At 47.1% G+C, this 12,066-nt stretch overlaps 1 protein-coding gene across 1 annotated transcript in view; it reads left to right on the top strand.

The window, feature by feature from the left end:
- The window catches only part of LOC126427986 (sonic hedgehog protein), a 506,652-nt gene that overhangs the window by 370,692 nt on the left and 123,894 nt on the right, over positions 1 to 12,066 (top strand). The window contains exon 3 of the mRNA XM_050089871.1: positions 1,246 to 1,507. Within this exon, the coding sequence (XP_049945828.1) occupies positions 1,246 to 1,507 (262 nt within the window). The remainder of the gene's footprint in view (positions 1 to 1,245; positions 1,508 to 12,066) is intronic.

The following is a 12,066-nucleotide window of genomic DNA, read 5'->3' as shown; positions in this document are numbered from 1 at the left end:
GACCGGCGTTTTGAGATGCCTCGTGTAAGGAGGAGAAATGCGTACCATCACGTTTCCGACTTTGATAAAGGTCGGATTGTAGCCTATCGCGATTGCGGTTTACTGTATCGCGACATTGCTGCTCGCGTTGGTCGAGATCCAATGACTGTCAGCAGAATATGGAATCGGTGGGTTCAGGAGGGTAATACGGAACGCCGTGCTGGATCCAAACGGCCTCGTATCACTAGCAGTCGAGATGACAGTCATCTTATCCGCATGGCTGTAACGGATCGTGCAGCCACGTCTCGATCCCCGAGTCAACAGATGGGGACGTTTGCAAGACAACAACCATCTGCACGAACAGTTCGACGACGTTTGCAGCAGCATGGACTATCAGCTCGGAGGCCGTGGCTCCAGTTACCCTTGACGTTGCATCAAAGACAGGAGCGCCTGCAATGGTGTACTCGACGATGAACCTGGGTGCACGAATGGCAAAACGTCATTTTTTCGGGTGAATCCAGGTTCGGTTTACAGCATCAAGATTGTTGCATCCGCGATTGGCGACACTGCGGTGAACGCACATTGGAAGCGTGCATTCGTCATCGCCATACTGGCGTATCACCCGGCGTGATGGTATGGGGTTCTACTGGTTACACGTCTCGATCACCTCTTGTTCACATTGACGGCACTTTGAATAGTGGACGTTACATTTCAGATGTGCGACCCGAGGCTCTACCCTCCATTTGATCCCTGCGAAACACTACATTTCAACAGGATAACGCACGACCGCATGCTGCAGGTCCTGTACGGGCCTTTCTGTATACAGAAAATGTTTGACTGCTGCCATGGTGAGCACATTCTCCAGACCTCTCACCTTTTGATAACGTCTGGTCAGTGGTGGCCTAGGAACTGGCTCATCACAATACGCCAGTCACTACCCTTGATGAACTGTGGTATCGTGTTGAAGCTGCATGGGCAGCTGTACCTGTACACGCCATCCAAGCTCTGTTTGACTCAATGCCCAGGCGTATCAAGGCCGTTATTAGGGCCAGAGGTGGTTGTTCTGGGTACTGATTTCTCAGGATTTATCCTCCCAAATTGCGTGAAAATGTAATGACATGTCAGTTCTAGTATAATATATTTGTCCAATGAATACCTGTTTATCATATGCATTTCTTGTTGGTGTAGCAATGTTAATGGCTAGTAGTGTAGATGTAGAGGTACTGGAGCCGGCAGTGACGGCGAGTGGTGTGTTGCGTGTTGCAGCGGTGCAAGGAGCGGCTGAACACGCTGGCCATCTCGGTGATGAACCAGTGGCCGGGCGTGCGGCTGCGCGTCACCGAGGGCTGGGACGAGGAGGGCCACCACTCGGCCGACTCGCTGCACTACGAGGGCCGCGCCGTCGACGTGACGACGAGCGACCGCGACCGCGCCAAGTACGGCATGCTGGCGCGGCTCGCCGTCGAGGCGGGCTTCGACTGGGTCTACTACGAGTCGCGCGCGCACATCCACTGCTCCGTCAAGTCCGGTGAGTACCCCGCCCGCCTCTCTGTCTGTCTGTCCATTACTACCGTGCTGTCCAACTGGAGGAGCACCGTGGCTCCAGATACTGTCCACTCCTCCACCTGGTACGCTCTATACCCATTCTCTCCGTACAGGTATAAGCTGCAGGAGCGTGTGGGCATGTCGAGCCGACTCCACGCCACAGCCAATGGAAGTGGATAACAAGCATTCGCCTGTGTTCTCTGCTATACGCTTTTATCCCTGAACAAACGTTTATAGTAGAGCAGTGATTCCCAACCGTTCTGAGACCATCACCCTAGACTGCAAACCAAGCGAGGTGGCGCAGTGGTTAGACACTGGACTCGCATTCGGGAGGACGACGGTTCAATCCCGCGTCCGGCCATCCTGATTTAGGTTTTCCATTATTTCCCTAAATCGCTCCAGGCAAATGCCATGATGCTTCCTTTCAAAGGGTATGGTCGACTTCCTTCCCCGTCCTTCCCTAATCCGATGAGACCGATGACCTTGCTGTCTGGTCTCCTTCCCCAAAAACAACCACAACCTAGACTGCAATCCGATATTAGCCTCACCACCCAGCCCTCCCTTTCCCTCATATGCCCTCCCCTCCCCCCTCCCTCAACCTCCCAAACGCACCACCTCACCGTCTATCATCGCCACTATTGACGCATTACTAAAATTTTTAAAAAAATTCTTTTTCCTTTCACTATTTTCAAAATGACGAAACTTAAATTATACGAGAGCGTGATGAAGAGTAATGCCTCCGAGTTTTTTTATAGGAAACACTTTAAGCTTTCCTCACGACCCATCCTTACAACTTCAATTCCGCCAGTATCTCGTCTCCTACTTCACAGAACTTCTCCTGCTAACCATGCAGAACTAGCACTTCTGAAAGAGAGGAGATTGTGGTAATATGCCTTAGCCACAGCCACCCGCGGTGGCCGAGCGGTTCCAGGCGCTTCAGTCCAGAACCGCCCTACTGCTACCATCGCAGGTTCGAATCCTGCCTAGGTCATGGATGTGTGTGATGTCCGTAGGTTAGTTAGGTTTAAGTAGTTCTGAGTTCTAGGGGACTGATGACCTCAGATGTCCCACAGTGCTCAGAGCCATTTGAACCATTTGAACCTTAGCCACAGCCTCGGGAATGTTTCCACAGTGAAATTTGGACTCTGCGCCGGAGTGTGCGCCGATATGAAACTACCTGACAGATAAAACTGTGTGCCGCGCCGAGACTCGAACTCGGGACCTTTGCCCTCCGCAAACAAGGACAAGCTACTGGCAGAACTGAAACTGCGGGGACGGATGTGAGTCGTGCTTGCGTAGATCGGTCGGCAGAGCACTTGTCCGCGAAAGGCAAAGATCCCAGGTTCGAGTATTGGCCCGGCACACAGTTTTAATCTGCCAGGAAGTTTCATATCAGCGCACACTCCGTGCAGAGTGAAAATCTCTTTCCGGAAACATCTCCCAGGCTGTGGCTAAGCCATGTCTCCGCAATATCCTTGCTTCCACGATTGCTAGTTCTGCAAGGTTCGCAGGAGAGCTTCGGCGATGTTTGGAAGGTAGGAGACGAGGTACTGGCGGTATTAAAGCTGTGAGGACGGGTCGTGAGTCGTGCTTGGGTAGCTCAGTTGGTAGAGCACTTGCCAGCGAAAGGCAAAGGGCCCGAGTTCGAGTCTCGGTCCGGCACACAGTTTTAATCTGCCAGGAAGTTTCATATCAGCGCAGAGTGAAGATTCATTCTAGATACTAACAGTATATCCGAACATCACAGGTTTGTTCTTCCTGATCATCCACATTAACTTAACGTTTTTCAACTTTCAGGGCTAGCTGCCATTCATCACACCAGATCGTAATGTCCAGGGGACCGTCATATATAGCCATGACTTCAGAGTAATTAACTTATACAACTTGTACTTATTGTCTTTGAGTAAAAGTGTCATTTCTGTTCGACTCACAGCGTATTCCTTTCAGTTACGTTCTGTACTATACTGTAGCAGTTGTTTCTATGTATCGTCTAAACTTAGTCGACGTATTTGACTTGGCAGTGACACGTTATGCGAAAATTACTTTCGTTTTTGCGTTTTACACGTCAGGGTAATTACAAGCATGATGCAAAAGCCTCATATTGAGAGAGGACTATTTTGCATAAGGAACAGATTATTTTCAAAAAGTAGGTGAGACATCGTAGAAAAGAAGAATCTAGGCGTCTTTGTACGAAAACGTGAATTTCATGGAGGTTGCGTACTTACGCTAGCATTATTCCAATATCGCACATACGTCGACTGTCGCTTTTCGCACTGTTCTAAGTACAATTTAGGAAGAATTTTGAAGGTAGCACACTAATTACCGGCGACGAATATAACTTGGAGAAAGACTTAGAAGTTAACATTAGTTATTACCAACGGGAACCCTTTGCATTAGTCATTGTGATGTGGGTTGGCAGGAGACCAACCCACTAAATTGAGAGGAAGCCGAAAGGCACGCGTTTAAGCTCACGCAGGTTGGCGTGGGGTCTGGAACAGGACAAGGAATTTAGACTTTAGAAAAAAGGATGTAGCTTGTGGAATACTTAACTTTATCCATTAATGTTGAACGTAGCTCTTGTCTGTACGTTATTTACAATATCAATAGCAACTGAATAATGGCGCCTTGCTAGGTCGTAGCAAATGACGTAGCTGAAGGCTATGCTAACTATCGTCTCGGCAAATGAGAGCGTATTTTGTCAGTGAACCATCGCTAGCAAAGTCGGCTGTACAACTGGGGCGAGTGCTAGGAAGTCTCTCTAGACCTGCCGTGTGGCGGCGCTCGGTCTGCAATGGCGACACGCGGGTCCGACGTATACTAACGGATCGCGGCCGATTTAAAGGCTACCACCTAGCAAGTGTGGTGTCTGGCGGTGACACCACACATTGTTTCGCGTTTCTGTAGATACCATATATCAGGGAGTTCTGATGTCTGCAGTTACATTTGCGAAGCACTTCACGGATTCTGCATAAAGTACGTGTAAGGAAGACGGGCTTTCCGAGCCGAAGGCCCACTCGTGTACTAAACGACACAAAGTTTTACGTCTCGCCTGGGCCCGTCGACACCGACGTTGAACTGTTGATGACTGAAAACATGTTACCTGGTCGGACGAGCCTCGTTGCAAATTGTATCGAGTGGATGGACGTGTACGGGTATGGAGATAACCACATGGATCCATGGACCTTGTATGTCAGCAGGGGACTGTCCAAGCTTGTGGAGACTGTAATGGTGTGGGGCGTGTGCAGTTGGAGTGATATGGGACCCCTGATACGTCTAGATACGGCTCTGACAGGTGACAGGTACGGAAGCATCCTGTGTGATCACGTGCATCCATTCAAGTCCACTGTGCATTCTGACGGACTTGGGGAATTCCATTAGGGCAATGCGACACCCCACACATCCAGAATTGCTACAGTGGCTCCAGGAACACTCTTCTGAGTTTATACATTTCCGCTGAACACCAAACTCGCCAGACATGAACATTATTGAGGATATCAGGGATGCCTTGCACCTTGCTGTTCAGAAGAGATCGCCACCCCCTCGTGCTCTAACGGATTTATGGACAGCCGTGCAGGATTCGTGGTGTCAGTTCCCTCCAGCACTACTTCAGACGTTAGTCGAGTCCATGCCACTACATGTTGCGGCACTTCTGCGTGCTCGCTGGGGCCCTACATGATATTAGACAGGTGTACCAATTTCTTTGGCTCTTCAGTGTAGCTGCCATCCATCATACCAACTAGAAATTTTGTGTAAGTCGTATCTTCCTACAGTCACTCAACGACAACTCCTTCCCATAAATCATACCATCATCAGCAAACAATCGCAGATTGCTGCCCATACTGTCCGCCAGATAATTTATATATAGAGAGAAGGAACACTTGCCGTCGAGGACAACTTACAGGGTTAGGACTTAAGAAGTCTTCGAGGCACTCACATATTGGGAACCTATTCAGTACGCCCGTAGCTTCGTTAAAAGTCTGCAGGGGGGCACCATGTCAAACACTTCCGGAAATCTATGAGTGCGGAATCTGCCTGTTGCGCTTCATACACAGTTCGAAGTATACCTCATGGGGCATGGACAAGCTGAGTTTCGCACGAGCGATGCTTTCTGAAACCGTCGTTATTTGTGGAAAGAAACTTTTCCTCTGAAGGAAATGTTCCAACAGGGAGCATGATGAAGACCTCTGCAGGAAAGGGCATTGGTCCGGCATTCCTTCACGCTTGTTTTATAAAGGAGTTGTCTGCGCTTTCTTCAGTCCGCCCCGATAGCTGAGTGGTCATCGTGACGGATTGCCGTCCTACGGGCCCGGGTTCGATTCCCAGCTAGGTCGGAAATCTTCTCCGCTGAGGGACTGGGTGTTGTGTTGCCTTCATCATCATTTCATCCCCATCCGGCGCGCAGGTCGCCCAGTGTGGCGTCGAATGTGATAAGACCTGCACCAAGGCGGCCGGACCTGCCCCGCAAGGGGCCTCCCGGCCAATGACGCCAAACGCTCATTTTATTTCACTGCACTTTCTTCCAATCGGTTCTACTTGGGACACATTTACATCGCTATAGTTACTATGGTCATCCCGTGCAATTCTTAGCAGCACTAAACATGGATCAGAGAAAACCAAGACTCGCTCAAGGAGCTGACCAGGAAGAACAAATAGAATAACATCACTCAATAAACATACAGATTACCGTAAAAATTGAAAAGTGAAGAATGATGATGTATTTGGGAACGCCTCATAGCTCTATGAAGGCTCTTTATTCGCTATTACCATTTGCACTTAGTTCAGACCCATCTTCAGTTTCATAGTGGTTACTGTAGATGAACAATTATGGTGACCCAGATTTTAGAAATTTGTCCACATTAAAAGTCGAAACACATTGATGGGTTGTCACAACAAAATTGAGGACACACAAAAGGTGCTTGTCAAAATATACAAAATATGACTGCTGAATGGGGCGGGCCGGATAACACCGTGTAGGATATTCTGGCAGCTGGCCGCTGTGGCCGAGCGGTTCTAGGCGCTTCAGTCCGGAACCGCGCTGCTGCTACGGTCGCAGGTTCGAATCCTGCCACGGGCATGAATGTGTGTGATGTCCTTAGGTTAGTTAGGTTTAAGTAGTTCTAGGTTCTAGGCGACTGATGACCTCAGATGTTAAGTCCCATAGTGCTCAGAGCCATTTGGACCATTGTTTTGATACTCTGGCAAGCATCTTTTGGGTGTGCTCAATTTTGTTATTACAACCCACCAAAGTGCTTTGACGCTTAACGTGGACAACTTCCCGAAAGCTAGGGCTCCGTAATAGTTCATCTACAATGTGGAAATGCAACCATCATAAACCTGCGTCTATAGTGACATGAAACTGGTAGTTGCGAGTAATGCACCTTCATAGAGGTGTGCGGCGTTTGCAAACACCTCATCATTTTTTAATTTTTAATTTTTATAATTTGTATGGTAATTTCACTGGTTATTGAGTGTTGAGTGTTCTGAGCTGTGGTTGCCCTCCACAGAAAGTTGTTTGTAAGAATAAATACCACAAGATGATGCAACAGATCCAAGTACCAGAATAAAACTATAGTCCCTGGATCTACAGCATATGGTACACTGTGGAGGAAACTATCGCAGCAGATCCTGCTTTATCTTCAGCTTGTGTCTAGTCTTTTGTTTGGTCTTTCACCTGTCGATCGCCTAACGTGAGACAAATTTTTCCAATGGTTCGTTGAGCGACAACAAGCATTTAGCACTTTGGAGCGTGCTGCCTGCAGGAAGATGTCGGCAGAACTTTTCTGCCAATCACATCTCGCCGCTGCAGCACAATGGTACCTTCCTTTTTCCTTGTCTCCCACACCTTACGAGATGATTCTCGGAATGTTCACCGCGGGAATTTCCTGTTGCTGAGATGCTGGAGAACTCTGCGACCTCACTGAACAACAGTGGGCTCTTGTCGACCTGTCAATAGCTCCGCAAACTTCCTTATTGCTTCGCCGGACGCGGGGGTATTTGGTTTACGGCCAAACAGGCGCGGCGCAAACGTCCAAACCTCCAGATGCCAGACACTCACCTAGGTACCAAACGATGATGTCGATAGAGTATGAACCAAATCTCCGATGTAGTTTGTACTATGTGCTGTCGTCCAGAAGAATGGACGTAAAGTTAGTTAAAAGTAACACGAGAAGTACGGAGCACAGGAAAAACACTGTCAGTAATTATTAAATATCTTCCGTGGAGAAGTTGATAGAGCATTGGATCGTCGTCCTGGGTTCAAACCCCAATCATAACAATTTTTACTGTATTATGCGACAAAGTGTTACATGAGAGAAAACGTTTATGTCACGTAAAGTTCTCTTCGCAATCTGCTTTCGCTTCGTTTCTTTAAAAGCAGTAAAAATATAGAGTGCATTCGTAGTTTCACAGAATATACGATCAGAACAGAAAAATAACGAAACAATTACATCACGCGTGTGGAAGTAATGGTGCTAATAATAACGGTAAACTAGTAGTAGTAATAATAAACATAATAAGAAGATCAATAGTAAGTATATAACATTCAACAATCAATGAAAAAACGTGCTGGTCCGATCGTGCACTCAGTACATACATTCAGGCTGACTGTGAGGTTGCGAATAAAAATTAGTTTCAAGAAGATTAGTTAAAATACCAGCGCATCAACTCTATGCTGTATAAATCGGCAGTCCATCAGGTCTTGCGCCTGCTAACAAGGGAACCTCCCCATCGCACCCCCCTCAGATTTAGTTATAAGTTGGCACAGTGGATAGGCCTTGAAAAACTAAACACAGATCAATCGAGAAAACAGGAAGAAGTTGTGTGGAACTATGAAAAAATAAGCAAAATATTCAAACTGAGTAGTCCATGTGCAAGATACGCAACATCAAGGAGGATGTGAGCCCAGGAGCACCGTGGTCCCGTGGTTAGCGTGAGCAGCTACGGAATCTGAGGTTCTCGGTTCAAGTCTTCCCTCGGGTGAAAAGTTTACTTTCTCTATTTTTGCAAAGTTCTGATCTGTCCGTTCGTTCATTGACATCTCTGTTCACTGTAATAAGTTTAGCGTCTGTGTTTTGCGACCGCACCGCAAAACCGTGCGATTAGTAGACGAAAGGACGTGCCTCTCCAGTGGGGACCGAAAACATTTGATCGCAAGGTCATAGGTCAACCGATTCCTCCACAGGAAAACACGTCTGATATATTGTATACGACACTGGTGACGGCATGTGCGTCACATGACAGCAATATGTTGTCGACCCACCTAACTTGTACACTTGGCGAACGGGTAAAAATATTCTTCTACCTTGCCCGATTTAGGTTTTCTTGTGGATGTGATAATCACTCCCAAAAAAGTGATAAAACATAAGCGTTTGTCACATAAACTGAAAAAAAAGCTAAAATGTTTCATCCGATGGAAGGCTTGAACCAGGGGCCTCTCATTCGGCAGCTGCTCACGCTAACCACAAGACGACGGCACTCCTAACCTTACTACTTTATTGTTATTGCCTATCTTGCGCATGGACTACTCAGTTTGTATATTATGCTTATTTTTTCATAGCTCCACACAACTTCTTCCTGTTTTATCGATTGATCTGTGTTAAGTTTTTCAAGGTGGATACACTGTGCCAACTTGTAACTAAATCTGAGGGGGCTGCGATGGGGAGGTTCCCTTGTAAGTAAAGAGAACGATTCCGCAGCGCATCTGAATGACGTAACATCGTAAGCCTGCGATCACAACAGCGCCAATATCTGTGGATTCCGCCGACGATTGACATCGTCAGCAGACGGCTGATCTTTTTAAATCAGTACGCCACTACGTGTGCGGTCACAATATAGTCGATCTCATGGCCCGAACGTACGGATTTCGGACGAAAATCGGTGAAATTCAAATCAGTTTGTCTTTTTCGGTCATAATGGCCGATACGATAGGAAGCATGGACTGTGGGAAACTGAAATGTTCACTCATAAGAGTAGTTTATGGCCTCCTGACGATGAAAAATGTCGTAATTGGGAGAAACTGGGAATCTGTGGACTGAAACTGCGGGTTTATTAGAAACCATAAGTAGACAAAATCTTTACTGGAAATCTTAGACGTAGATTATAACCTCGAAAAGTAATTTCTTCAGGTGACAAGGATGGTGTACCTTATGATTAAAATTACTGTAGTGGAGCTTTTTGGGTTACCCGCTTCTGCCAGGGTGCTGCTTCCTGACTCGGGTAGGCGCGCCGTCCCCGGATCGAATCTGCCTGGCAGACTAACGACGAGGCCCAATGCCGGCCAGCCTGGATGTGGTTTTTAGGTGGTTTTCCACATCCCACTAGGTGAATACCGGGCTGGTCCCCACATTGCGCCTCAGTTACACGACTCGCAGACATTTGCAACACGTTCGCACTATTCCATGGCTTCCACTAGATGCAGACAGCTGGAGTACGAGGTGCATTCAAGTTCTAAGGTCTCCGATATTTTTTTCTAATTTACTCACCCGAAATCGATGAAACTGGTATTACTTCTCGACATAATCACCCTGCAGACGTACATATTTTTCACAACGCTGACGCCTTGATTCCATGGCAGTGGCGAAGGCTTCTTTAGGAGTCTGTTTTGACCACTGGAAAATCGCTGAGGCAATAGCAGCACGGCTGGTGAATGTGCGGCCACGGAGAGTCTTTCATTGTTGGAAAAAGCCAAAAGTCACTAGGAGCCAGGTGAGGTGAGTAGGGAGCATGAGGAATCACTTCAAAGTTGTTATCACGAAGAAACTGTTGCGTAACGTTAGCTCGATGTGCGGGTGCGTAGTCTCGGTGAAACAGCACACGCGCAGCCATTCCCTGATGTTTTTGTTGCAGTGCAGGAATCAATTTGTTCTTCAAGACATTTTCGTAGGATGCACCTGTTACCGTAGTGCCCTTTGGAACGCAATGGGTAAGGATTACGCCCTCGCTGTCCCAGAACATGGACACCATCATTTTTTCAGCACTGGCGGTTACCCGAAATTTTTTTGGTGGCGGTGAATCTGTGTGCTTCCATTCAGCTGACTGGCGCTTTGTTTCTGGATTGAAAAATGGCATCCACGTCTCATCCATTGTCACAACCGACGAAAAGAAAGTTCCATTCGTGCTGTCGTTGCGCGACAACATTGCTCGGCAACAACCCACACGGGCAGCCATGTGGTCGTCCGTCAGCATTCGTGGCACCCACCTGGATGACACTTTTCGCATTTTCAGGTCGTCATGCAGGATTGTGTGCACAGAACCCACAGAAATGCCAACTCTGGAGGCGATCTGATCAACAGTCACTCGGCGATCCCCAAAACAGTTCTCTCCGCATTCTCCATCATGTCGTCAGACCGGCTTGTTCGAGCCCGAGGTTGTTTCGGTTTGTTGTCACACGATGTTCTGCTTTCATTAAACTGTCGCACCCACGAACGCACTTTCGACACATCCAGAACTCCATCACCACGTCTCCTTCAACTGTCGAATTTCAATTGGTTTCACACCACGCAAATTCAGAAAACGAATGATTGCACGCTGTTCAAGTAAGGAAAACGTCGCCATTTTAAGTATTTAAAACAGTTCTCATTCTCGCCGCTGGCAGTAAAATTCCATCTGCCGTACGGTACTGCCATCTCTGGGACGTATTGACAATGAACGCGGCCTCATTTTAAAACAATGCGCATGTTTCTATCTCTTTCCAGTCCAGAGAAAAAAATCGGAGGCCTTAGAACTTGAATGCACCTCGCACACTGGTTGCGTCTCAGGAGCGTATGTCGTGGTGACAGGGCCACCCATTAAAACTGGCATGCCACGTCCATTTAACCATAACAGCAGACCCCTCTAGCTGGGATTAATGCTTGGAAAGAGAGAGTGGATCTCTTTGGGTTGTGGTTACTATAACTGCTTACTGCCGTTTTTATGTCGGTAGACTGGTTATTCTGTTCCAAGAAGTGGTTTGCAAATGGGGTCCACGTAGGCTTTCCCACTTTACATTGCTGTAGCTTTCAGAGTATCTTTTTCCAGACTTCATGTTTGGCATTCAAACGTATGCTGAATGACAGACATTGAATGTTGACTGAGATATGTCTGCACAACATTTCTAGTGTTTGCCTAGAGTTGAGATCTGAGCTCTATTAAAAAATCCGACATGCACATTACATATGCAATTTTGGCTCGAGTAAAACCTAGAATTGACACTTTGATATTTGACGTCTGGCGATTACATTTTTCCCATCATTAGGCCTTCACTGCGTTCTGAAAAGCACAGTTTCAAAGATTGTGTGTGATGTTGGATGTTATTTACCATGGCCTAAACACTAATCTAAAAGCTAATATTTTCACTCTTGCACCGATACTGTAATGTTGTTGCTTTAATTTGCTATGAAAGCGGTGCTGATAGACAATAAAAGCGGGTTAAAACTGTGAGCTGTCTGGGGAAGTTAACCTTGCATTACTGCGTAACTGTTTCACCTGTGTATCCAGTCAAGCTTACCGAATTCCCAACCAGACTAACATTAATTATAATCTTTTAATAGTCATACGACAACCGGT

Source organism: Schistocerca serialis, chromosome 12 (genome assembly GCF_023864345.2).
Source record: "Schistocerca serialis cubense isolate TAMUIC-IGC-003099 chromosome 12, iqSchSeri2.2, whole genome shotgun sequence".
Classification (NCBI taxonomy): Eukaryota; Metazoa; Arthropoda; class Insecta; order Orthoptera; family Acrididae; genus Schistocerca; species Schistocerca serialis.
The sequence above is the reverse complement of the archived record's forward strand: the minus strand, read 5'-3'. Positions and strand labels throughout refer to the sequence as shown.